This window comes from Protopterus annectens, chromosome 14.part0, assembly GCF_019279795.1.
Source record: "Protopterus annectens isolate FY-2018-M chromosome 14.part0, PAN1.0, whole genome shotgun sequence".
Taxonomy (NCBI): domain Eukaryota; kingdom Metazoa; phylum Chordata; order Ceratodontiformes; family Protopteridae; genus Protopterus; species Protopterus annectens.
The window spans coordinates 610,598,477-610,626,021 of record NC_056748.1 but is presented as its reverse complement, the minus strand read 5'-3'; the positions used below and the strand labels follow the sequence as shown (position 1 = coordinate 610,626,021).

The window sequence follows — 27,545 nt, the reverse complement described above, 5'->3', positions numbered from 1 at the left end:
ACGGTCCGGATGAAAGACCAAGTAAGGAGGTTTAGCTGATAATGCTTGGAGCTCTGAAACTCTCTTGGCCGATGTAATGGCTACTAAAAAGGCTGTCTTGAAAGACAAGAATTTGAGATCCACCGTAGCCGCTGGTTCGAAGGGGGGGGCGGTCAAGGCCTGGAGAACTAAGGAAAGGTCCCATGGAGGAACCGCTTGTTTTACAGGGGGCCTGAGAAGGAAAGTACCTTTAAGGAAAATTTTACACAACTTGGCTGACATGAGTGGACTAGAGTCATGACCAATGTGATAATGTGAAATTGCCGCCAGTTGTACTTTGACTGTGGAACTGCTGGCACCATCGTTAAAAGAGTGGTTAAGAAATCAAGCACTAAAGGGAGAGGAACTGTGAAGGATTCAGGCCTTGCCGCTCCGCCCACAAAGAAAACCGTTTCCACTTGCTGCGGTAGACTTTCCTAGTGGACGGTTTATGAGCTGCCACCAGGATTGCCTTAACAGGGGACGAAATACCGGGAGTCCTGATCAAGAGTGGAACTGGAGCAGCCAAGCGGTCAGCTTCAGGTTGTCCAGGTTCGGAGGAGATATGCAGGATGGATGAGATATCAGATCCGGAATGGGATCTAGAATCCAAGTAGGATTCACCGAGTGAGACCTTAGGAAGGGGAACCAGATCTGTCGAGGCGCAATGAGAATCATTCTGCAACCCACCCGAGAGGCTTTCTGAAGAACTTGGAGCATCAGAGGCAAGGGTGGATAAGCATACAGAAGACCGGGTGGCCAAGCATGCACCAGAGCGTCTCTTGGAGAACCTCCTGGAGGAGGTATCAGAGCGAAAAAACTGTCGCACTTGGTGTTTGAGGGAGAGGCATAAAGATCGCATGAAGGAGTTCCCCACCGTGCGAATATGCGTTCCGCTACTTGAAAATTGAGAGACCACTCGTAAGGGGTCAGAATGGTGCGACTGAGCTTGTCCGCCAGGATGTTGGACCGACCCGGAATGTGCATTGCTATTAGAAAGCGGTTGGTGGAGATTGCCCATTCCCAAACTCTCATGGCTTCTCGACAAAGAGGGTAAGACCTTGTTCCCCCTTGCTTGTTGATGTACCAGACAACTGACATGTTGTCCGATTGAATCGCAATTGTTCCCAAGGGAAGAAAGTCGAAGTGCTAGCAACGCTAAGAGCACTGCTCTCATCTCTAGAACGTTGATATGCAGTAAGGTCTCTGAATCGTTCCACGTGCCTTGGACGGTCCGGCCCGCAAAATGCCCCCCCCCACCCGAGGCGGGAGGCGTCCGTGGTCACCGTGGCGAGAGGGGGAGAAGCACAAAATGGGCGGCCTCCGTGGAGATCTGGGGAGTGAAGCCACCACAGGAGGGACCGCTTGCAAGCCTTGCTGATCGCAATGGGATGATGCATAGGGAGAGCAAGGTATGACCATTGTACTAAGAGAGTCCACTGGAGGATGCGCATATTGAGCCTGGCAAGAGGAAGAAGTGCTACAGCAGACGCCATGGACCCTAGAGCCCTCAGGACCAACTCCGCCGGAACAGAACTTGAGTGGAGAATGGCCCACACCTGCAGCTGCAGATTTTGAACTCTGTCTGCAGTGAGGAAGGCTTTTAAACTCCTTGTGTCTAACCTGGCCCCTATAAAATCTAAGAGCTGTGTGGGCGCCAGGTTGGAATTCTTTGTATTTATTGTAATGCCCAGAATGGGAGCAAGATGGAGAAAGGAGTCTCGCGCCAATAGTAGTAGATGCCTTGTTGGGGCGGTAAGAAGCCAGTCATCCAGGTAGGGGAAGACCTGCACCCCCTGAAGCCTCAGGTGGGCCGCTACCACTGCTAATACTTTGGTGAACACCCTGGGGGCTGTGGTGAGACCAAAGGGAAGGACCCGGAACTGGTAGTGACTGGCTCCCAGCCGAAGCGGAGGAACCTCCTGGGCGCCTGTCCATCAGGATGTGGTAGCACGCATCTTTGAGGTCTATAGAACACATCCAGTGATTTTCTCCCAGAAGGGGGAGAATAGATTGCAGAGTGACCATTCGGAATTTTTCCTTGGGGACTGCCAGGTTCAAGAGAGAAAGGTCTAAAATTGGTCTTAGATCCCCCGTCTTTTTTGGCACTAAAAAGAACCTGGAGTAGAACCCTGATCCGATCTGGTCTGGGGACGGGCTGGATGGCTCTTTTCTTTAGCAGATGGCCAATTTCTGCCAGCGGCCTCCCGTTGACCGGGTGGAACGTCTGGGAGGGACTTCAACTTTGGTAAGTGGCGAAAGGGATGCGGTATCCTCTGGATATGATCTGGAGAACCCAGCGGTCTGATGTTATGGACTCCCATGCCGCTAGGTGCCCAGAACGTCCCCGACTGCCTCCAGAGTGGAGCAGCCGGGCAACCCCTCAGGGTTGCTGTGCGGGCCATTCAGAGAAGGGTTCTCTGGACCCGAAGTTCCTGGGAGCCCCTCTGCCTCTAGGGCGGCGTCCTCCCTGTCCTCCTCTGCCACGGAAGGACTGGTTGTCCGGAGCAGGCTGGGATTGCTGCGACTTCCGGAACCACATCTTCTTCTGACCCTTTTGGTTCCTAGAATAGGGCCTCTGGGGTGCAGAGAAGCGGATTCCGACGGCAGACAGCGTCTTCCCGTCCTTCTCGCTCTGGGTCAAAGTGTCACGAACGGTTTTGCCAAAGAGGGCAGAACCATCAAAGGGGGCGTTCGCAAATGATGCTATGAAGGGCTCAGAAAAATCGCAATGACGGAGCCAGGCCTGACGTCTAGTGACTAGACCTGCCCCTGCGGCTCTAGCGGTGCCTTCCGTAGCATGGGAGAGTAGCCGCATAGAGGTATTGGTAACTGATCTAAGAGTGGCCATGCGGGTGGAGTGCAGCACTTTGTCCTCCTCCGACATGGACTCTGGGGGAGATGCAGCGTATTCTTTAATGAGATCTCGCTGCATCCTAATGACGTGTGCCGGGTAGTTCAGCGCCCTTACCGAGAAGGTCGCTGAACTAAACATCCGCTTCCCCAAGCGGTCCATCATCCGAGACTCCTTGCTCGGGGGATGGACTGAGGGACTCTCCTGAGCAAGTTCCCTCTTGGTGGCCGCCGCCGTCAACATGGCATCTACCGGAGGCCCCTTACTCCAATGGGCGCGGTCAGACGGTGGGCTGAGGATCCTGTCGGGCCTCTTAGGGATTGGCTCCACGGTGTCTGGTTCCTTCCACGCCCTGGTGGTAATGAGGTCCACCAGGGGGTCGGCAGGAGGGGACACCCAAGAGGTAAACGGGCCCGCTTCAAATGCCTCCAAGAACACGGACTCGTCCGAGGAAGACTTGGGGGCAGACAACCCCCCCCTTATACGGAGCATTTCCATGATGTCTCCAAATGAGACATCCTCGGGGGGTGACCGTGGGGAGCCTTCCCCTTCCTCCAAATCTGTGTCTTCCGTGAGAGACTCGGGGGAGTCAATGTGCCTCCTTTTGCACGTATGCTTGCGAGGAACATCCTCTGGGGGGCTGTCAGAGGACTCCTCAAGCAGCAACCTGTTCAGGGGAGCAGCTTGGGGCACAAGCGGGCTGTCCCAAGGGCCGGATGGTGGAAGCCTGACCCAGTGCAGAGGGAGCAGGGCGGAGCGAAACAAGTGCCGGGGTCCGGAGACCCTCAACAGGGCCCTCTCCACTACATCAAAGGCGAAGGGCCGACCCGACCAAAGGATCCGACAATCGGCTCCCCTCGGATCCGAAGAGTGGATCGGAGCCGGCGCGGCGCTCGGATCCGAAGGACAGTGCGCTCCGACACAGGCGGCGCCCGAAGGAGCACTGATCCCCGGATCCGAGGCTCGGATCCAGGCTCCGAGAGGTTGGATCCGATGCACTCGAGGGCAGGGTCGGATCCAGTACCAAGTACTATCGGCGCCGACCCACCCCGGCTCCGGCTGCTCGGCTCCAACTGCTCCGAACCCGGGTAGCGGGTCGGAGAAGGAGCAATCGGCTTGAAAAAGGGGGTCGAGCTCCCCCCCGGGGGGGGGGGAGGCAAGAGCACTCCCATCTGCATCTGGGCCTGGATGAACCTTCTCATCATCTGGTCCAGATCAGCATCCGATAGGCTGTGCGTTGATCTCGGCGAGGCTACCGAGGTAGGCCTTGAGTGCCCCCTCGATAGCCGCGACGGAGATCGGGTCTCCTCCTCCTCAGGTCCCGGTGAAAACCACACAGGAGACCGGAGCCGAGGAGGAGGAGATCCAGCCGACAAGGGAGCCGGGAGAAGCCGCTTGGCTGGCGGGGCCGAAACAGAGGTCTCGGCCCGCCGCTTGTGGTGCTTCTCCCTCCGGTCTCTTTTCCTAGCATCCCTCTCCTCCGAACCAGAAGCGGGAGGTTGAGTCCCAGGAGGAGGAGGCGGAGACGGAGAGGGAATAACCGTGGGGACGGTTACCCCCGAAGGAGCGGAGGTCGGAGCCGAGTCCGGCGGTAAAAGGCCCGCCAAAACAAGCTTGGACCTCCGCTTTTTCAATGCCCTGGGGTTGAACCCTGCACAAATGGAACATCCAGATGTGAGGTGTTCAACCCCAGGCATCTAACACACCGAGTGTGGCCATCAGCTGGGGAAAGCTTATGACCACACTCGGAGCATTTAGAAAAAATAGACTTGGGCTGCTCAGACATCCCAAGCTACAAATAACAGTTACTATAACTAAGGTAAGTAACTAAAAAGCAAAAATCACTCACAGGCCCAACACACACACTACGCTACCAGCGAGGGGAGGGATATAACTTTTAGATTAAACACTAAAAAAAGTAATAATACAAAAAGGGAAACCTACACTTTCACACAAATCAACCAAAAAATTCTTTAAATTTTACAATTTAAACACTTAAACTAGCACTTAGCTGGAGAGCTGGAAAAAACAATCTGGTCACCATGCACGGCAAACGAGATCTGGGGTCATGAGGGTAGAGCAGGGTATTATGGGTGAGGGGAGGAGCTGAGAGCTTGGATCCATAGCTGGTAAACCATGCCGGTTCGGATCCGATATCGGATCCATAACCCACAGGTTGCAGACAAATGAATCTCCTACTTCAGATCGGTAAATTTCCTGGTCCGCGCTGTACTGCAATCTCCTTTCAAAACATTTGAAGTTTCAAAACTTCGATCTTATGATCTAGACCATTTGCAGTTCGAAGTTTTGAAACTTCAAGCTTGTGAAGGAAATCCATATATATAAGTATCATTCACTGTGTTAAATTACCTGCTCGCTGATGGAATGAATGACTCTGAAATGTGCCCGAGTGTTCCGTTCATCAAAATTTGAACATTTCAGATGAAAGCAGCACTGAATGCCTGTGGGACTGTGGTTTGGGAACCTAACAATGAAACCTTCATATATTCTGAAAGCTTCAGCACTGGGATGAGAGTGTTTATGTGCGCATATGCAGGATAGGATTAGAATGATAACTTTAGTGTTGAGCGTATGTCCTCAAGTGTCTTGTGTACTGGTAGTGTTATGGAAAGTGTTTTTCTAAGTAAGATGCAGGGTTAAGGTTTGCATGCATTAATAAGGTGGTGCAGGGAATGAAGTTTCCTACCCACCTTCCTAATGTGTGCTAACCCTAACCCTACACATTAACCTATAAAAATGCTTTCAGTAACATTAGTACTATTCAAATTAAATTATACCAGAATGTGTGGTTTGGTTTTGGTAATTGGACTGTAAAAAAAGGATTAGCTGTGTAAAATTTTACCATAACTTTGGATGTCCTTCTGTTCTCTGTTACAGTATTCTTTACATGAGGGAGATTAACTGCCAAGCAACCTGACGATGGCCAGTATACAAAAGTCTTTAGTGCCTAGGGTGCATGGTACGTCGCACGTTGGATGCTATCAGACGTAAGCCATAAAAGCAACATATGCACACATCATGCTCAGAAATGAGTGCCTCAGGGAGAAAGCTTAACAAATAGGTGTGCAGGCTAGGTACATCCAAGGAAGAACAAAATCAGGGGGATGGAGGGTGGGAAAGAATACTGCAAGAGAACAGAGAAGGACAGCAAACATTATGGTTAAGATTTTACACAACTAATCTATGTCCTTCGACTCTGCTGTTGCAGTATTCTTTACATGAGGAAGAATGCACAAGCTCATGAGGAGAAGAAGAGGGAGGAGGTAGGGGCAGAGGAGCTCAACAGGAAGCCATGGAGAATCGCCTTAGCAAACCCTGCCCTGGATTTGGAGATGATGTCCAGTTTGTAATGCTTAGTAAAAGTATGCACTGATGACCGAGTAGCTGCCTCCAGAATGGAACTGGCATCCAACCCTTTGAAGAAGGCACCAGAGAAGGCAATGGTTCTGGTAGAGTGTGCCTTAACTGAAGAAGAGAGGCTCTTTCCATGGTATTTATAACAGAAGGAGATAAGACTTAGAAATCCATCTAGAAACAGTTTGTTTAGAGACAGGAAGCCCTAGATCTCTAGGGTGAAAGGAAACAAACAACTGGTCTGAGTTCCTAATACTCTCTGTTTTGTCAAGTTAAACCTAAGCTCTCATGTACACCCAGTGTGTGCAGAGCTCTTTTTGCAGAGAGTTTTGGGGTGAAGAGAAAAAGGTAGGAAGGTGGATAACGTGGCTGAGTGATAACTCATTTACTACTTTAGGCATAAAGGAGGGGTTGGTGTGGAGAGATTTCCTGTCCTTGTGGAACACCAAGAAAGGTGGGGAGGCCATAAGGGCCTGGATTTCAGAAAGCCTTCTGGCAGAAATAATTGCCAGTAGCAAAATTGCTTTCCAGGAGCAGTATTTTACAGAGGCAGAAGCTGATGGCTCAAAAGGGGCTAAAATCAGTTTTTCCAAGACAAATTGAAGACCTGGAGGGGTGGAGCTGGTTTCCTGGGAGGTCTCATGTGAAGGATGCCTTTCAGGAACTGTTTGGCCTTGAACTTGGATGCCAAGAGAGGTGAGAGAGGTAGACAGCCAGAGATAGCTGACGTGTACTTTCACTGAAGAATATGTTAGACCAGCATCGAGCAACTCACACAGGTATGATGTACTCTATGTCCTTCTACTCTGCTGTTGCAAAGTCCACTGAACATGTGGGGGAAACAGACAAATGTAGGTTTTGTAAAACTGAACTGGAAACAGTTGCACACCTCGTTGCTGGTTGTGACATGTGACATACTAATGGCAGAAGGCATACTGAAAGCCATAATAATGTGGCAAGACTGTTGCACTGAGGATTGTGCAAACATTATGGCATTGAAGTGGCTGAAAAACACTGGAAACATGTGCCAGGAAGCATCATAAAAAATGATGACGTTTATATCACCCATTACCAACAGTTCAAAAGTCAGATGCTAGAAAACTGGATATAGTGGTCCAAGAAAAGAAGAGAAAAGTTGCACTGATCATTGAAATTGCTACACCCAGTGATTACAGTGTCTTGCGTACACTGTAAGACACAAGGTCATAAAATATCAGGATCTGCAGGTAGAAACGAGAGCAATGTGGAAGAAAGATACACAGACAGTCCCAAGAATCTACAATTGTATTTAGATATGTTATCAATCCATGTAACCCCTTACGAATTGCAGGAGGCGTCATTAGTGGGCACATTGCGAGTGCTGCTTAGAGCACTTTTGGCTGACATCAAAGATTGAAACAATACTAAATTTCATGAGCTTTAACTGTACTTTGACTTAAGAATGGGGTCCATTCCCATCATAGTATTGGGATTTGGAGAAATTGAAGTGTATGACAGAACTATGGGGACTTCCACCGTTAGTGGGTCCAGGTTACATGAGAAACACCAGACTGAAAATCTTTTCCATTTGGATAAATAAGATTTTCTAGTATTGGGTTTCCTGGCCTCCTGCAGTACCCTGAGCACATCCTCCGAAAAAAGCTGCCTGAAAGGAATCAATGCCCTATCATCCACAGAATCATCTACAGGGTTGACAGTTGAGGATGGATGAGGTTTCCCTTGTGTTGTGTGAGCAGGTTCACTCTGCGGGGTAACTTGTGGTGATTGTCTTTGGCTATATGCAGGAGTAAGGGGAACCAATGCTGTCCTGGCCAAAAGGGGGTCACCCTCAAGATTTTTGGTCTGTCCTGCTGAATCTTTAGGAGGACTTTTGGAATGAGAAGTAGGGGAGGGAATGCACGTAGAAACATCCCTTTCCATGAAAAACGGAGTACATCCACTTTCCAGACCAGAGGGTGTGGGTCTCTGGCACAAAACTGAGGAAGTTGTCTGTTCACAGGGCAGGCACAGAGATCTTGTGAAGTACCCCATTGGTGGACTATGTGTCCAAGAACATGTCCCTGTGAAGCATCCATTTGTGGGGCTGTGTTGTGGACCTGCTCAATGCGTCTGCCAGTACATTCAGACTTGAGGGAATCTGCCTGAAGGTGTGTCTGCAGTTTGACAGCCAGCTCCCACACTTGCAGGGCTAGTCTCACAAAAGGTAAGACCTGGTCCCCCCTGTTTGTTCCCAAACCAGAGGACTGTCACATTGTCTGTGAAAAATTTTAAGGGTCCTGAAATGAAGAGACTGAAAGACCTGGAGTGCAAGGAGTAGTGCTCTCATTTCTTTTATGCTGATGTGATTTTTTTCTTTGGGAAGGTGGCCTGGTGCACTGGGCTTTCATGGAGCCAGAGGCTGCTCCCCAGCCTGTGTATGAGGCATCTGTGTACATCTCCTGTACTGGTGAAGGAGGATGAAGTGGGAGGCCTGGCTTGGCAGAGAGTTATTGAATCCACCAGGTTACCTCCCTCTTCAGGCAGGGAAGAAGGGGAATTTGGAATTCCAGAGGGTGTGCATTTTGTGTCCACATTGATTTCAGGAACCACTGCAATTTTCTCATGTGCATTTTTGTCAAAAGAAGCATAGGGATGGTGGATGCCATGAAGCTTTGATTTTTATCTTTAAAAATATGACTTAATATCCACACCTCTGGCATTTTTGTCATTGGTCATATGCTTTAATCAAGAATGGAACATGCACTTTGTTACTCCAGCCACTGGGTGGTGCTGTAATATTGCTTCCAGGTAATCAGAGACTAGTATAAATGCAGGCTGCCTCATTTCATTCAAAAAACTTTATTGTATTCATTGATAAAGGCTGAATAGCCGAAACCGGTCTGGATTTGAAGGAATTATAAATAAATAATCATTATTTCTTCATTACTGCGTGTTCACTATTGTTTTTTGCTGGTCGTTGGTGGTTTACATTGTTGGCTTGACCCTGCATGCCATCCTTGCGGAGCGTATGGTTGTTTGGATGCCATGAAGGCCAGGGTCCTGAAAAAGGTTCTGGCTGAGATGTGTGAGACATGCATGGGGCTTTGAAAGAGAGCAATGAGCTCCTGGTCCTTCCGAATGGGAAGGGAAATCTTCATGAGGTCTGTTTGGATCCTACATCCCAGGAAAATGTGGCCCTGTGATGGGGAGGGAACAGATTTTTGGTCATTTATACTGAATCCTAGGGAAAGAAGGATGGATGCACCCAAGAGTCCTGAGTAATGTTTTCCCAAGCTGGACTTGAAAGAGGAAAGTAAAGGGAAAGGGGTGGGGGTGATATGGGGGTCCAAATAGTCAAAATGGGCCCTGGCCTGTCTGGAACGGGTCGTTTTTATGGTGGGGCTTGTTGAGGGATCCTTAATGATTGCGGTCTCTTTCCAGACTTTTTGTCTTAGTTTGAGATGGCCTGGATTGTCTTCTGATAAAAACCAGCTTAGAAGGGTAGTTTCCCTGGAATTTTGGGACAGGGGATACCAGGAGGCATTTTAAGTCCTGCATCTCCTTACCCTTCTCCTACAAAGCTTTAAATAGGTCAGCAGCCACAGGGTCAAACTGGGCCGAATTGTCCAGAGGAGCATCCTTCAATTTGGATTTGATATCCTCTGGTAAAGGTTGAAGTCTTAACCATGCAAGTCTTCTAAGGATAGATCCTGAGGCAGCTGCCCTAGTGGAAGCCTCTGCAGCATCACAGCTACATTTATTTGAGTGGCGGATGACCTTAGAGGTTGCTCCCAACAAGGACCTAGTTAAAGACTTATTCTGAGAATCAGGCAAATCTAAAATGATTTTATCTAACTGGGACAAGAGTTCGAAAGAGTATTTTGTCATGTGGGTTTGGTAGTTGATTGCCCTAAAGGCAAGGGTGCGGATGTATATAATTTTTTCCCCAGTCTTTCCAAATGTCAGCTATCCCTGTCAGAAGGAAGCAGGGAAGTTGAGGGAAGAAGCCTAGAGGGCTTGTCTGAAGCCATAGTGATGACCGCTGGGTCAGACAAGGGTGCTTTGAATAAGCACTTGTAGTCTGCAGGCACCTTATAAAATTTGTCTTTTTGGGTGCTGAAGGCTATGAATCTGGGGTTTTGCTTTAAGATGCAAACGCATCTAAAAATTCAGGAAGGATGTGGGGACAGCTGAGGGACTGGGGGTATCCACCTGCAGTAAGTCATAGTAACGTACTTAACCATCTGACATTTCAGTGCTTTCTCACTTGAAATGTTCCTGCATCTTGGTCAAGGTGTCACTAAAAAATTTCCTCTGCTGCTAAATTAGCCCCATTAGAATCCTCCTCTGGGGAGGCATAATCTAGTGGGGAGGAGATCTGTGTTCAGTAGGCCAGTGACTCATCATAATTAGACTGTTCCTCTTCTGAAGAGGTTTCTTCCCTGATCCCTTTTGAGGTGAAGCAGTCCAGGGAGAGGTAAATATAGTAACCCCTGGAATAGGTCCGAGGGACATGAGAGCCTCCTTTTGAGGATCAGATGATAGAGAAACAGAACTTATGTACTCGCCGTAACGTTCCATCTGAGTAGTTGTACTTCATTTGTCTTCAACCTGTGGGTCACGGATCTGTATCGGATCTGAGCCGGCAACTATTACTAGCACCTGCTCCGAGCTCCAAACTCCTTTCCTTACCTATAATACACCTCCACTGCCTTCCATCCCCACATTGAGTTTGCCGAGTCTTATACTGATAACCCAACCTGAAAAATTACTTGTGACCTATACTGCAGCCTGTAGGCTGATCATATGCCAAGGTCCAGGGGAAGGAGGGAGGGACGGTTGAAGACAAATGAAGTACAACTACTCAGATGGAACATTATGGTGAGTACATAACTTCTTTATCTGAAGTAGTTTACTTCATTTTGTCTTCAACCTGTGGGACAGAGTCCCCAGCTACTAATTCCTAGGAGGCCCTCATAAAATGATATTCCAGAGCACCACGGAACCAAAGTCAAATCCAATTTGTAATGAGAAATAAACGTATGAGATGAGGACCAAGTAGCTGCAGAACAAATAACATCCAAAGACACTCTAGACCAAAAGGCCACAGAAGTAGCCATGAACCTAGTGGAATGAGCTTTCACCTGACCTGGAGGAGACATGCCACTGTCCTTATATACCTGAAGAATGCATGAAGAGATCCATCTAGTAATAGTGACCTTGGAGATAGCTTTCCCAAAAAGGGTTTAAAGGATACAAACAACTGATCAGATTTACATAAATTTTTTTGTCCTGTGTAAAAAGAATTGTAACTGTTTATGAACAACAGGTGGAGGTTGTATTCCATCTTGTTAGTAAAATTGTGAAAAAAGACAGGCAAACTGATGGTCTGATTTATATCGACTGGTGAAGCCACCTTAGGAAGAAAGGATGGATTGGTTCAAAGGGAAATCCTATCTTTGTGAAAAACCATATTAAGAACTTTGATAGACAAGGCCTGTAATTCCGAGACCCTTTTGGCAGAGGTCATAGCCCCCAGAAAAGCTGTTTTCCAAGATAAAAATTTCAGATCTGCAGTTGCGGCAGGCTCGAAAGGCGGAGTGACCAAAGCTTGAAGAACCATAGTAAGGTCCCATGGGAGAACACGGGGGGGGGGGGGCGTAACAAAAAGGTGCCTTTAATAAAGGCTTTACACAGTTTGGAAGAGGCTAAAGAGAAAGAATTCTTGCCCATATGAAAATGAGAGATGGCAGCCAACTGAACCTTGACAGCAGAAGAACTAGCTCTGTGTTGAAAAATATCAGCTAGAAAATCAAGAATGGCGAAAATAGGAGCCGTGAAAGGGTCTAAACTCATTTTGAGAGGTCCAAAAGGAAAAACGCTTCCACTTGCTGCGATAAACCTTCCGGGTCGAAGACTTATGAGCAGCCACCAGAATAGATCTAACTGAGCAGGAGTGTCCAGGAGTCCTAGCAATCACGGAAACAGGAGCAGCCAAACTGTGAGCTTCAGACTGTCCAGATTCGGAAAAGGCACCCCTGAAGGGTGTGAAATTAGATCTTGAATGGGATCTAGGATCCAAGGCAGAGCCAGAAGGTGAGAACAAAGGAAGGGAAACCATACCTGGAGAGGCCAGAATGGGGCAATGAGGATCACTTTGCTCCCCAGTCGACGAGCTTTCTGTAGAAACCTCGGAATAAGAGGTACCAGTGGGTAAGCATATACAAGACCGGGAGGCCAAGCATGAACTAGAGCATCTCTGGGGGACCCCCCAGCGGGGGTTCAGAGCGAAAAACTCACTGCACTTCGCACTGGAAGGAGATGCAAAGAGATCACAGCAAGGTTGACCCCATTCGCTGAAGATCTGTTCTGCTACTGACATATTCAGAGACCACTCATAAGGCATCAGAATGGTCTGACTTAACCTGTCCGCTAGGATGCTGGACCGTCCCAGAATGTGCGTTGTGATGAGAAAGCGACCGGTGGAGATCGCCCATTCCCACACTCTCATGGCCTCGCGACAAAAGGGGGTAAGATCTGGTCCCTCCCTGTTTATTGATATACCAGACCACTGACATGCTGTCTGAGTGAATTGCAATCGTTCCCAGAGGAAGAAAGGCATGAAGGGCCTGCAATGCTAGAAGGACCGCCCTCATCTCCAGAACATTTATGTGCAAGCTGGTCTCTATGGGGAACCATAGACCTTGGACTCTCTTGCCCGAACAATGCCCCCCCCCCACCGCGAGTTGCGAGGCATCCATGGTCACTGTGGCTTGGGCCGGGGCTGGAACAAAGGGTCGTCCCTCCAAAATGTCCAGAGAGCACATCCACCATTGAAAGGACGACCAACAGACTCGACTGAGTTGAATTGGATATGCCAACGGCAGTTCCAACAGGGACCACTGTACAGCTGGACTCCACTGTAGAATTCTCATGTGTAACCGGGTACATGGGAGAAGAGTTATGGTCGCCGCCATCGAGCCCAAGGCCCTCAACACCGATTCCACTGTTGGGAGAGGAGAGTGGTAGATCAGAGAGACATGCATCCTCAGGTTTAGAACTCTCTCCGAGGTCAGAAAGATTATTCACTGAAGAGTATCAATCTGGAACCAATGCAGTCTATCACCTGTACAGGACCCTAGGAGAGATTTGGATGTGTTGATTGTGATCCCAAACACAGGGCAAGAGTCCAGAAATAATCCCTGGTTTGGGAGAGTAGATGCCTGGTGGGAGCAGTGAGGAGCCTATCGTCCAGGTACGGACAGACCTGAATTCCTTGAAGCCTTAGGTGAGCCGCTACCACCGCCATCACTTTGCTAAACACCCTGGGGGCTGTGGTGTGACCAAAGTGTAGGGCTTGAAATTGGTTATGATTGACTCCTAACCAGAAGCAAAGGAACCTCCTGGAGCTTCTGTGCATTTTTATGTGATAGTAAGCATCCTGGAGGTCTAACGAGCACATCCAGTCGCTCTCTTGCAAGTACGGCATGATAGACTGTAATGTGACCATCCGGAACTTCTCTTTGGCAACTGACAGGTTCAGGGTAGAGAGGTCCAGAATGGGCCTTAAGTCCCCAGTTTTCTTTGGCACCAAAAAGAACCTGGAGTGGATGCCCAATCTGGACTGATCTGGGGGGACGGTTTCGATGGCTCGTTTTTCTAGCAGCTTGGAAATTTTCTGTGCTGCTGCCTCCCTTTGTGTGGGTGGTACATCCGGGAGGTGTCTGGGAGATTTGGGGGAACCCACGAAGGGGATAGAGTATCCTCTGGATATGATCTGAAGCACCCTGCAGTCTGTTATGGACTCCCTTACCGCTAGGTGCAAGGACAATCGTCCCCCAACTGCCTCCAGAGTACAATAGTCAAGCCACCCCCCTCAGGGTTGCTGCCCGGGTCTGTCCGAGAAAGGTTTTCGAAACCCAAAATTCCTCAGACCCCCTATGCCTCTGGGCCGGCATACATTCTGTCCCACTCTGCCTCTGGGGAAAGAAGAGCCCTGAGTGTCCCGGGAATACTGTGACTTCCAGAACCACATCTTCTTTTGCCCTCTCTGGTTCCGTGAAAAAGACCTTTGAGGGTTCGAGAAGTGGATCCCGATGGCGGACAGTGTCTTCCTGTACTTATCACTCTGGACTAATGTTTCTTTGATGGTCTTACCAAAGAGACTAAAGCAGTCATAAGAGGCATTGGTAAAAGACACCTTGAAGGGTTCTGAAAATTGACATAACCTGAGCCAGGGTTGTGCCTCATGGACATGCCGGACCCAGCCGCTCCTTCTGTAGCATGTAAAGGAGTCGCATGGACGTGTTGGAGACTGCTTTTAGAGTGGCCATCCTCGTGGAGAATGAAGCCTTGTCCTTCTGCGACATGGACTTGGGAGGAGAACCCTCCAGCTCCATTACCAGGTCGCGTTGGAGTCTGGTGACATGAGCCAGGTAGTTCAGTGCCCTAATCGAAAAAGTAGCTTAAGCGTAAACCTGCTTCCCTAAGCGGTCCATCATCCATGACTCTCGGTCAGGAGGATGAACCGAGGAACTTGTCTGAGCAAGTTCCTTCTTCGTGGCTGCTGCTACCACATGGCGATCTTCAGGAGAGCCCTTGTTCCATGGTGGTCTGTCTTTGGGGGGGGGGGGCTTAAAATCTTGTTGGGTCTCTTTGGGATAAGTTCCATGGTGTCTGGTTCCTTCCATGCCTGTGTGGTGACCAGATCCACGAAAGGATCCATGGGAGGGGACACCCAGGAAGTAGATGGGCCCGTGCCGAAAGCCTCCAGGAACATAGACTCGTCAGTGGAAGGTTTGGGGGCAGACCAACCTCCCCGCTGGTGCAGGATTTCCATGATGTCTGCAAAGGAGACATCCTCGGGAGGTGACCTACGTGATCCTTCTCCATCATCCAAGTCTGTGTCCTCAATAAGGGACTCAGGGGAGTCCAAGTGCCTCCTCTTATACGTATGCTAGCAAGGTACCTCTCCGGTCGGGCTCTCTGGGGTGGGACCTCGCAAACCACTTGCTCCTCAGGGGGAACCATCTGGGGCTCCTCGAGCACAGGTTGTCCCTCTGGTAAAATGATGGGGACCATAGACAGAGCTGAGGGGGTCTGGGTGGAGTCCAAGGGGGCAGACAGGGGTCTCGATCCAGAGGAGAGAACCCTTTCTACCACGAACGCCGAAGGAGAGCGAACCTCCGGAGAAACCAAGAAAGAGGCCGGTCTCCCCGGGTCCGACGAGAGAATCGGAGCCGGGCCCAAAGTGGACAGAGCCCCGAGGGAGAGAACTTAGCCCGTCAAAGGTGGAGCCGATAAAAAAAGTTCCATTCCCTCTTGGAGCCAGAGCTTGGGTGTCGGATCCAAGCTGGTCGGATCCACAACACTCCAGGTAGCTGTCGACGTCAAGGAAGCAGGTATCGTTTGCTCCGGCCCCCTGACCAAAGCCATGCTCGGATCCAAATACTCCAAACCCGAAGGTTGGATCAGAGAAGGAGATATCGGCTGGAAGAAAAGAAGCGAGCTCTTCCCTCCGGGGGGAGGGGGGCTGGCAAGACCCCAATCTGCATCTGAGTACGGATAAACCTCCTCATTTTATCCAGATCAATCTCTGACAACGACCGGGTGGACCTTGACAAAGCCACGGATTCTGCCCTGGCTGGTCGGGGCACAGAGGCCCTAGAAGCTGAACGTGTCTCCTCCGGTTCCGGGGAGAACCTCGGAGATCAAAGCCGAGGGGAGTCACGGATCTGTAATGTTTTTATGGGTGAAGGGAGGTCCGGAGACCTCTTTCGCTTTTCCCTTGCATTCGACTCTCTCTCCTTCTCTCTGCCCCTTTTCTGCTCTGCTTCCACAGGCTTTTGTACAGGAGGTTGAGTCCCAGCCTGGGAGGGAGGGGAAGCCAGAGGAAGGAGAGGCAGCCACAGCAGCTGCTGTGACTGAAGCCGGAGACGAGGAAGCAGTCTCTGAAGGGGGAAGAAGGCCTTTGAGGGCCAACTTGGCCCTCCTATCCTTAATGGCACGGGGGTGAATCCCGCACATATACTGCAGTCCACACTAAGATGGGCCATGCCCAAGCACATAACACACAGTGTGGCCATCCGCAGGGGATAATTTATGGCCACACTCATTGCAATGTTTGAAGATAGGCTTATCAGTCATATTATTAGAGAAAGAAACCTTAAGAAAAAAATTGTTTCTTTCTTACTGACACACACACACCCACCCACTCACTACACTCGTACACAGAAAACACTAAGGGGGGAGGGGAAGCAAAAATCTACACAACAATACAAACTACTCTAACTACCTAACATTCTAATTTGATGCACCAAGTGAGCAGAGGAGAAAGGGGAACCTATACTAACACTATCTAACAATTTTTTAAGGAAAAAGATACTCAAAAGGTTGTACCCACTTGACTAAGTTGGAGCTCAAGAGATCATGATGCATAAGCTGTTCGCATCAAACGAGATCTGGGGATGGAAGGTAGTGGAGATGTATTATGGATAAGGGGAGGAGTTTGGAGCTCGGAGCAGGTGCTAGTAATAGTTGCTGGCTCAGATCTGATATGGATCCGTGACCCACAGGTTGAAGACCAAATGAAGTAAACTACTTCAGATACATGTTTAACGTTTTGTTTCTTTTTGCTAGGACTATCAACTCTATGTAGGGACAGTGGTCCGGATGTGGGTCTACACTCAATTATGTCCGAGTCTACCTTCTCCCTAGCTAGAATGATTGGGATCTGCGCCCAGGGCGTTCAGAGATTATGAGTCTGGTTCCCCTTGGACATCCATACTGGACTGCCTGTGGTAACTCCAAGGACGTGGTGACATCCTGCTCCAAGGTGACCTCCGTTACTGTTTCGGCCTGCAGATCGGATGACGGCCCTAATCGTATCTCTGGACTAATGATGGTCTCTGGAGAGACGTCTGGTGACACTGGAGTTGCAGCTGAAGCTTCTGGCCTAGGTTTCTTGGCCTTCCATTTCACTAATGACTCAGCCTCCCAGCTTGAGGGACTCTCCATCCTTTTAGCGAGAAGTTTTCTAAGTAGATGGAAAGAGAGTTCAGCCTACTACTCAAAGTTTTTGGAACAATAGATTGGCAAATAGAACAAGCCTTAGAGTCGTGGGTGGGTCCAAGACAGAAAAGGCACTGTTAGTGGTTGTCCTTATGTGGACTCTGACGCCCACATTGGCATTTGCCCTTCTTGGATGACATTAAACCCTATACACTACCAAAAAGGAATCCTCAATGGTGCACTTATGTACGACATTGAAACTGAAATTTCTTCAGTGAGCAGACTGTACGTATGGAAGAAGCATTCTGTCTGGTGGCAAAGAAGCTCTGAGGATGGTACTTGCATAGGTCACTTTTATGGCCTGTGTCTGATGGCAACCTATGTACAAAGTACCATGCAATCTAGGCAGAAAGACTTTTGTATAATGGCTGACATCAGGTCTCTTGGCAGGCAATCTCTCTCATGTAAAGAATACTGCAACAGCAGAATAGAAGGACATCAAAAGTTACATAGTCACCATAATGATACATCTATGTTGCCTGTTTTCATCGTTCTTCAACCTTTGGGTTTTAGATCGTATATCAGCCACTTCAGACTTTTGGATTTGTAGCTCAAGATCCACCTCTTACCCATAATCCTCTCCGAAACTCAAGATTACTACAGCTCAAGTTTGCTCCCTTGATATCAACATATAAAAAGGAAACAATTTGATTAATGTCTAGAAACATGAAAGGAAAGGTATCTAAAGTTAAGAAAATGAAAGACCAAAAGCAGAAGATGATCTTCTAGTGGAAGGGGGAAGGAGGGAGGGTATGCTGAGGAAGGACATAAAAGGACAACACAGATGCATCGTTATGTTCGGTACATATCTTCTGTATCTGATGTTGTCTTTTTCATCTGTCCCTTAACCTTAGGGACACAGTTCCCCAGACAATATCAATCCAGACTGGTCTTATTGAAAGTTATTCTGGAGTACGGCAGAACCAAATGTTGCCCTGTTCCTAGAAAGCTTATTTAACTTGTAATGACCTATGAAGGCATGAGCATTGGACCAAGTAGCAGCAGCACAAATCCCATCTAAAGAAGCTCTGGATAAGAAAGCAGAAGTGGAGAATGATCGTCTGGAGTGATCTTGTGGTGGTCTTGGTAGACAAACTGTTGTGTTTATAAACATGATAAATACATTCAGTACACCTTTGTGCTGATATAACTTTAGATACCTAGTGTCCCAACTTAGCTTTTGAAAGTGGAATAAACTTCTTCTTCTTTCGGCTTTTTCCTGGTTAGAAGTTGCCACAGCGGATCATCTGTCCGCTCATGACTGGCTGTGGAGTTTTACAGTGTCGAGTTGCCAGCCCGGCGCCCAATCTTCCACAGAAGGTACACACACATGCATACACTCGCACCTAGGTCCAATTTAGAGTGTCCAATCCACCTACTGCATATGTCTTTGGTATGTGGGAGGAAACTGGAGCACCTGGAGGAAACCCACGCAATCAAAGGGAGGACATGCAGAGTCCGCAGAGAAGGCACCCCAGCAGAGAATCAAACCGGAGAACCTCTTGCTGTGAGGCGGCAACGTTAACCGATGCACCACCGCAGCCGCCCTGAAAATGGAATAAACAATTTGACAGGGACTGAAGGATGGCCAGTTGTGAAGAAATGGTCTTTTTATCCTCTGCCAATATGGACCTTGACAGGGATTTGGTAAGTTCCTTAGCCAAAATCCTTTGCAATCTTGTGAAATGTGCCATGTAATTCAGAGACCATACACCAAAGGTCGGTGAAGCAAAATTTGCTTTCCTGAATCTGTCCAAGGCACTAAATTCCCCCCCTGGGGGGTGAACAGAGCGGCTATCCTCAGCAAGGTCTTTTTGGGTGGCTGCAACAGCCACCATGTCATCAACTGGAGGACCCCTGCTCCAAATGGCACAGTCCTTTGGTGCAACTAAGTACTTGTCTAGCTTTGTAAGAATGGGTTCTGCTGTATCCAGAACTTTTCAAGCTCAATGGGAAATAAAATCCACCATTTTTTCTGCTGGGGGTACCACCCAGGACATAGCTTAGCTTGTTCCGAAAGCCTCAAGAAAGGCCACCTCTTCCTGGGAAGGGACTTCAGAAGACCAACCACCTTTCTGTCTCAGAAACTCGAGAATTTCTCTGAATAAAACATCCTCAAGTGGTGACCGGTGGGACCCCTCCCCTTCATCGAAGTCAGTGTCTTTTGTTAAAGACTCCTATGGGGATTCAATGGTCCATTTTCTTCCACTACCACTTCTAATGAACTTCCTTGTGGGTATGATCTGAGGAGGACCCAAAAGTCTGTGGACAGTCCTGTAAAGGATTGTCTCGGGGCTAGAATGGAATGGCTGCCTCAGTGAGACAGAATGAGCGGACCTAGGACCCAAGGGGGCAAGGATGTCCTATCTCAAGTCATGTGAAGAGCTCTTTCCACTGTCTCAAAGGTAGAAGCTGATGATAAGCCCATGACCACTACAGTAGAAGCTGAAGCCATGTACCTGGAGAAATCCAAGACTTCACCATGATCCTGCCTTGATGTGGATGTAGTAGCTGAGCTATCTAATATCAAGGCCCTGAGGGAAAGGGATTGCTCTGAAAGTCTCAGAGGTGAACTCTGACCCCCCCCCCCCCGGATCCAAAGCTACAGCTCCAAGATCCCTCTGACAAATTTAATTAATAAAGCTTAAAAAAAAAAAAAAGGGAAAATCTTTTTTCCCCCATGGGAAGGAGGAAAGTGTAAAGGTCCCCCAAAAAGGAAAAAAAAATATCTTCAGAGAAAGGACGAAGTTAGACAAAAAAAGTGTACTACTCAACAAATTCAACAAAAAACTACATACTTCTCTGTCAAAAAAAAGAGAGAAACGTATGATCAAGCCAGGGATGACTTTTGAAGCATTCAAGTGGCACATGAGATCTGAGGTACTGTGTTGGCTAGGGGGAATTATGGGTAGGGGGAGGTGCCTGAGCCTTGGATCCTAAAATCTAGAAGTTGCCAATGTCAGATCTGTAAAGATCCTAAAACCTATCAGTTGAAGTCAGATGGAAGAGAGAATACCAGATCCATTATAAGCTGCACGACTGCCAGTATCAATAAGATAAAAAGAACTAGATGTAAATGATCATCCCAAAGGATGGAGTAGCATAACAGGATTTTCCTGCTATGTTTTGTTATTATGGCATGGCCTCCAAATGAGAACACTTTACATTTGGCCCATGCCTTTAAGTCTTTACTCTAACTTTTCAGTGTGCTACTGATGCATTTTTCTCAGAATCAGAAAAAAAACTAATAGAGAAGCCCCATCAGCACTGAGCTTACCTGAAAGCCAAAGTGGAGACTTGAAAAGAGAAAACAGTAAGCACACCTTCCAAGATCTTGAAAGTTGCTGACAAACAGAAGGCAAAAGCCATTCTTAGAAATGCTAAGCTGGTGAAGTCATGTGGCAAGCATTCAAAGTTAATCACTCACACTGTCCTTTTGTGCCAAACATTGTAAAAAAAATACTTTTTAATATTTTCATCTCAGGCCCCTGAGCATCCCGTTAATTAGCACAAAAGTCTAAATACAGTGGTCTAGTAAAAATAAATACATAAAGACATTAATAAATTCTTCCTGAATCATGACACATTGTCATTTCTGACACAACAGAAGGATCTGAAGGCTGATGGCAGTAAGATGTGTTGACAATTCAAATTACAGAATGTTCCAAAAACCTAATTTATGCAGGAATACTAAACTATAGACATCTTTGCACTCAGAATATGAATATGTATGCAAAGCAGGAAAAACAAGGATTAAGGTAGTAAAGTATGGAATGTCAAATCAAAAGAGGAAGGCTATTAAAGTAAAGACTTAAAATGGATTTAAAAAATTACTTGTAGTTTTCCAATCCTTGAAGAAGGCTCTTTATTTTTAAAAGGGACTGGCTCGATGGACTTCTGTGTAAACAGGTATTAAATAAAAATATTAGTCAGAAATAAAACAAAAAAAAAAAAAATGTACAATACAATAAAAATGACAATGACATTATGGGATGACACTAGTCCAGATACAAAGCTTTACATATTTTCAGTGCAACTGTTACAAATATATTAAGCACACAGACCTGTAACTCAAAAGGTGAAATTTCAGAGGTGCTCATCTTGCAGAAAACACAATATCGTTACAGCAATTTAAGTACCATCACCTGAAAACTAGGCTCCTAATATGCACTAGCACACACATACTGCTTCAAAGTGTCACTACAGAGAGAAAAAATAAGCTCACATTTGTAAGGCACATTACAACACTTAACAAAAGAAATTACTTAAAGGGTCAAATGAAGTTTAACATTAGGGACAAATCATGTCTCATAAATGTGGCAAATATTAAAAACTAACATTTTGTTAAATGAAACTATCCAAAAATAAAAAATCCTAGCACTGTAAAATGTGCATAGACCAGTAATGTGCTAAATGATACCACCACACAACAGGAGAACTGCAACTGGTAAAGATATCCGCTAACATTTTATTTGTAATATATTTTAAAGTTTAACATGCAATTATTTTTCCTAAATATTTCTCTTATCAAACAGCTTTTATTTACAGGCTAATTCTAAGTTAATTAGGTATAGGCATAGGTAAATTAGGTATTATTAGGCCTTTCTTATATCGATGAATATGACTTAAATGTATTAAATACCTTCCAATAAGTATTAACAAGTATCTCCTTTAGTATACAAGAAACTATATATAAGAACACTTACTGCCACAATAATTTTTCCACTTCTCACAGCAAAACTCTTACCGCTTAAAGATTTTATAATAATTTGACAGGCTGTATAAGAGACCAAGTATATTTTTAGTGAATGTGTTTGCCAAACACACCCGTGTTTAACAATGAAAACTAATGTTGCAGTAAAACCTTCCAACTTGCGTGTTAAAAAAGTAAATTTCTGGGAAACCTTCACCACACATTACAGTGATAAAATAAACAATTTATCCTACATCAACCATAATGTATGCCTTTTAAACCTATATACAATATTTATGGTGAAATTAAAAAAAAAAGACGCGTTTCACATTATATACATAACCAATCTGCAGAGAAATGCAAGGGAAATGACTACTTTCAAATCAAGAGCAATTATTCAGCATGGTTATAGAAATCATGATACTATAAATTGGGCAGGAAGTTTATGTTGAATACATATCAAATGAGCTAACAGTAAGAATAACACTGACAACACAATTGAGAGGAAACTACAGGTATATGAAGCCTGTTAAAGGGAGCGCACCCACATAGCATTACTTAACCTTAGATTAATGCAGCACTCAAGAGTGCTCCTCACTTTGAATATTGTGGGATTATGCAGCTTTCAAACCCACTTCTAATTTATCCGTATACAAAGGAAAATCCTTAAGTAAAATCAAGAGTCAATAACTCATAATATTCTTTTCAATTCATTAAATGTTCTGTATGTCTCAATAGACCATAGCTCTCAGACACGAGCTTAACATGTTTTGTAAGATCATTCAAAAGACATACAGTTGCCAACAAAGGTGCAGCTTTTCTGTAGTACTTCAGTACCCCACTCCTCTAAGGAAAGCCTTCAAATGTTTTTAATGGACGGTACAAGACTATTATTATAGCTTCTACTTTTCCTAGTAGTAGCCATAACACACCTCTTCCAATGAGGTAGCACAAATATTTGGCTTCAACAGGAGCAATTCACTTTTTCTTTTTTTTTTTTTTTAAGTTTTCGTGTCAAGCATACCTGTGTCATAGAGTCTAACATAGCTTTCACTTTTCATAAATGAGACTCCCAGTTATCTAGTTAACAGTATCTGACAGATGGCTACAGCTCAATATCGGTGAAATGGAAGCACTGAGAAATGAAAACAAACCTTCAGTAGTTACACAAGTTTTTTTTAAGTAAAGGAAAGTGGTAATTACCAGTACCCTTTTGTCAAAGTCTAATGCTGTTATGTACCTCAGTTTTCCTATATTCTCTTTTAGCTCCCCAAATCTGAGCATAGAATGGCCATCAAACTTTCAAATTCTATTCACTTTCATAAAGTTATTACAGAATTTGATACATCTATCAGATTTAAGAACTAGCACTCCTGGGCTTCTGCATTCACTCTGCAACTCTTTTGATTATTTCTGATTTGAACTTCTACTAATTGAGTTTGTGACTCAGGAAATATGTAAGGTTTCAGACTAACTTTCACTCTAGGTACCGTCTCTTATTTATGCTTTGTTTAGTTCTCCCAGGCATTTCTGAAATCGCTCTTACTTCTTAAAAAGAAACTTTTATTTCCTCCTTTTGTACATCTGACAAGGATTCCGCTCACTGGACTTCGGGTAGAGATTTTCTTGCCTCTTATGTATGAGTTAATTACTACACACTAAATACAGTATTTTGTAGTTCTTTCTAAGGCTTTTGTACATTAATGCAATAGATTTGCCATTTCTTCCTCTTTCTTGTTGTCCAACTTCATAACTTAATGCATATAGGCTTTCAATTATATCAAAGGACCTTGCTACATAGCCAGAAATTTATTCTCGGTGAACAATCCTAATATTATGATTCCTCCAGATTAAATTCTCACTCTGGCATTCTTATTATAGACACCTTGAATCTTTTGGGCTTACTGCATGTACTCCTTTAATAAATGCAGAAATGATTTTAGTATATCCTGCAAACTAATGTAATGTTCTGCTAAACATTTAAATAATGTCTCCTCTTCTTCCCAGGTTTTTAGCAATATTAAGCAGGCCTCTGAGATGCCTGCCACACGAGAGTTCAAATAGGGCAAATCTAGCTAAAATTTGTGGTACCTCTCATCGCAAACAACAAATGGTAAAGCACAGCTGTGCAAGTAAACTTATCATAAAAGTAAATGTTCTAATAGATCACTACTGTAGCAGCCTAAACTATATGGATCCAATTCCCTGTAACTGCCCAGCTTCACAAAGTTAAAGGTGCCCTTCATGTACTCCAACCATCACAAACTCTAGCTGTCCTTGTATGGAGCTTTGCTAGAGCATGAACAGCTTCAGAGCATTTTCTGTCCAGGAGGGAAACAACAGCCTTGAAGAATAATGCTAGGAAACAGCTAAAAAAACGTGCTGTATAGTAAGTGAGGACCATAGCTTTTTATGCCAATGGCTACTCATAGTACCTTGGAATGTAAATGGCCTTATAGGTACAGACAAAAAGGAAAGATTATTGAATTATATTAAGAAATACAGACCGCAAATAGCAATGTTGCAGAAGACACAGCTGGAAAGAAATTAGCATGCAAATTTGACAAAAAAGTATTTCAGTATGGATATTCAGCAGAATATCAGGAACAAAAGAAAATAACAACAATAATGATAATGATTGCTAAAGGGGCTCCAAGAAGGAAAAAAGACAATAATATAGTAATAATATTTAAAATCAAGTTTCAGTCCCTAAGTATAAGTAACACTTCCTGCTGAAAGCTGAATATTTCTGTGATGATCCCCTACTTAAACTCGGGGCAGTAACTAAGGAGCCTCAATCCTTACCACTGTCTCCGGTAAGGGTCTATCACTGAAAGCAGAGATAGAACACACAGTTTCCCCTAGGAGTACACTGGAACAGGCTCCAAACCTGGGACTGGACTATATGCTTTACTCCAGTTCCCCAAATGAGTTTTCACATTACCCACTGCAGAGCACTGTGTCCCAGTTCTAGGTATTTGACACACTCGCTCTTAAATATTTGATAATCACACATACAAACACTCCTGGGAAAGACTGGCACATATTTACCTGCTATGTCTTCTTTCCCAGATTACATGGCAATGCTGCCACCAGTCGAAATACCGCAATACTTTTCAAAAGGGGCATAAATATTGATATAACAGGTAGCATGCAATCCAAGCAGTAAGGCTTTTCGGAGTGGCCCTGGTGTTATCACAATAAGCATAAACACCCTTGGGTTACTAAAGGTACCTTCTAAATAACCAGCCACAAAAGAAGGTAGTAAAATATTTAATAAATAAAAATGATTTAAAACATATATACACTGCATACCTGATTTCAATAAACCACAGAGTTTCACACACAGAAATTAGGAAAATAACACTGAAGGATAAGTTGCACACTGATTGAAGCAAAAGTCTAACTGTAGCTTCCTGTGTTTGATTCAAACATTTTATATAAACCAAAGAAACAATAAAAAGCACAAACTTATTTAAAAAATTATAGCTCGTCATGCTGGCATTTATAACACAGGGTAAGTTACAAGTACTTATGAAACTGTAGCCAGACATGCAAGCACAGATAACAATATTTGATATCCTCGCATTTTTTCTCAAATTTATTTATTGAGCTACATAATAGCAGTTTTTGGCAGAATACAGATACATGCAAGCATAATCTTCCTCCCTTGCCAATAGCTCCTTACCACCAGAAATCGACCATTACTGTCTTTTTTCTTTCTTCTACTACTATTGGAGCCCCTTTACCAATTAGTATAATTACTCCACTTGTCATGTTTTTTTAAGATATTTTGTCTTAATGAAAACCCTCAAACATACATTTTTCAAAACACCCTCATCTCCTATTAACTCAAAAAAAAAAAAAAAAAAAAAAAAACAAAATTAGGTACATCTTCAAATAAAAATAAATAAGCTTAACCATCCAGAGAGGATCAGATGCCTCAACCTGACACTTGTACCCACAGGCATTACCTAATCTAAAATTAAGATTGTTCATGCTAAAGTGCATGCTATAGCCTGTGCTCCTACTTGCACCAATTGCTGCCTGTTCTTTTCTTAGTGTTAAATATTTGTAAATTTCACTCAGAAAATAGTGTACAGCTCCCCTCAGCTGCAGACTTCTTGACTCCCACGGAAAATTTGCTAACGGAAGAAAAAACAAGCTAAGCTAATATCTTTGCAGATGTAAGAAGCTTAGCATTTTTCATATCTTTCATTATTTTAACTTATTTTTAAAGCCTACTTAAAAAAACTCACTTGTTTATAGTTTAAGCCAACAGCACTAATGTAGATATTCAACCTTGTAAAAACAAGAGAAAATATCTTAATTCTGCATATAATACAACTGGTTCAGTTTTACGTTACCCCACACCAACAGTGTGAGATTACAGCATATTAACATTAAACTCGCTTTTGTCAAGCTTTTATACTCTTGTAATACTGTAAAGACTATATTTCTTACAACTAAAAGTACTTCTTTACATTATCTCAAACACAGCAGTCACTGAAAAGATTCCTACACTTAAAATACCCATAAATATACACTAAACAAAACTGCTTTACCATATAGAACATGCACTGTATGTCAAGAAATGTTTTATAAAAATATTAAAAACAAAAAATGTGTTACTTAAATTACTGCCCCCTTAGTGTCCTTTTAAACATTAACAGTATAAAGTGGGGTATATGTTTTATAGTACACCCAAAGGTTTAACAAAGTCAACAGAAATACAGCCATTTCAGCCACCCTTTCTTGCAAAGCTACATTTCACAAATGTGAATGATGTTTTACAGACTACCATTTATTCACAAATTTCATTGTTGACAGTGTTCTTCTTGTTCATCTCCATCTCCCAGTGCAAGACTCTGGTTCAAGCCCAATGAATTCCTGATTCTTCTAATTGAGTCCTGTACTTTTCTTCTGTCCCTCAAGCATTTTCCTTTGGAACACTGGAAAAGGTTTCACTTTTAAAGTCTCTATGAACTCCACTGCCAGAAGAATGAGAATCACAGCCCCTCCTGTTTGCGGTCTCACTTTCTGCAGGATAAACTTTTTTTATTTCCTCCTCGGGCTGTTCTGCATCAAAAAATGTATTTGATCCTCCAGGAAAAAATACCCTGAAGACAGCTGGATACAGCAGCTTGAATCTCACACCTGTCTCTGACATTCCCTGATTGTTGGGATAAATTTGCTTTTCTTATGCCTAGTGTACAGTGAATAATATTTTTCTACAAACACTCAATCTCCATTTTTTAATACTTTGCTTTTCTGTCACAGTTTTGTCAGATTCAACTCTTTCTGCTAACATGAGTCCATGTTTACTAATATAGGTCATGGCTGCTTTCTTATGGCCAGGTTTGAATCATAGAGTTGATGTGTCCTGTCAATTAACAAATCCTGCTGTGGAACACCTGTGTGGTTACTTATTTGTGCTTTCATAATATTAATACAATCTGTTCCTTTCAATTTCCCTGGTACAGCAGAAAATCTCTCTTTTTTTTTTTTTTTGCTCATTCTGCCTACTAACTCTTATTTTTTGAAACAGCAGTTCTT

General features: G+C 44.9%; 1 protein-coding gene across 3 annotated transcripts in view; it reads right to left on the bottom strand.

The window, feature by feature from the left end:
- Positions 1 to 27,545, bottom strand: part of LOC122789133 (WASH complex subunit 2A-like) — a 2,558,205-nt gene that overhangs the window by 289,808 nt on the left and 2,240,852 nt on the right. For 2 of the 3 annotated variants that reach the window (XM_044056354.1, XM_044056356.1), the window contains exon 27: positions 21,131 to 21,193. The exons of the other annotated variant lie outside the window; for it this stretch is intronic. In XM_044056354.1, the coding sequence (XP_043912289.1) occupies positions 21,131 to 21,193 (63 nt within the window). The remainder of the gene's footprint in view (positions 1 to 21,130; positions 21,194 to 27,545) is intronic. 3 annotated transcript variants of the gene reach the window in all.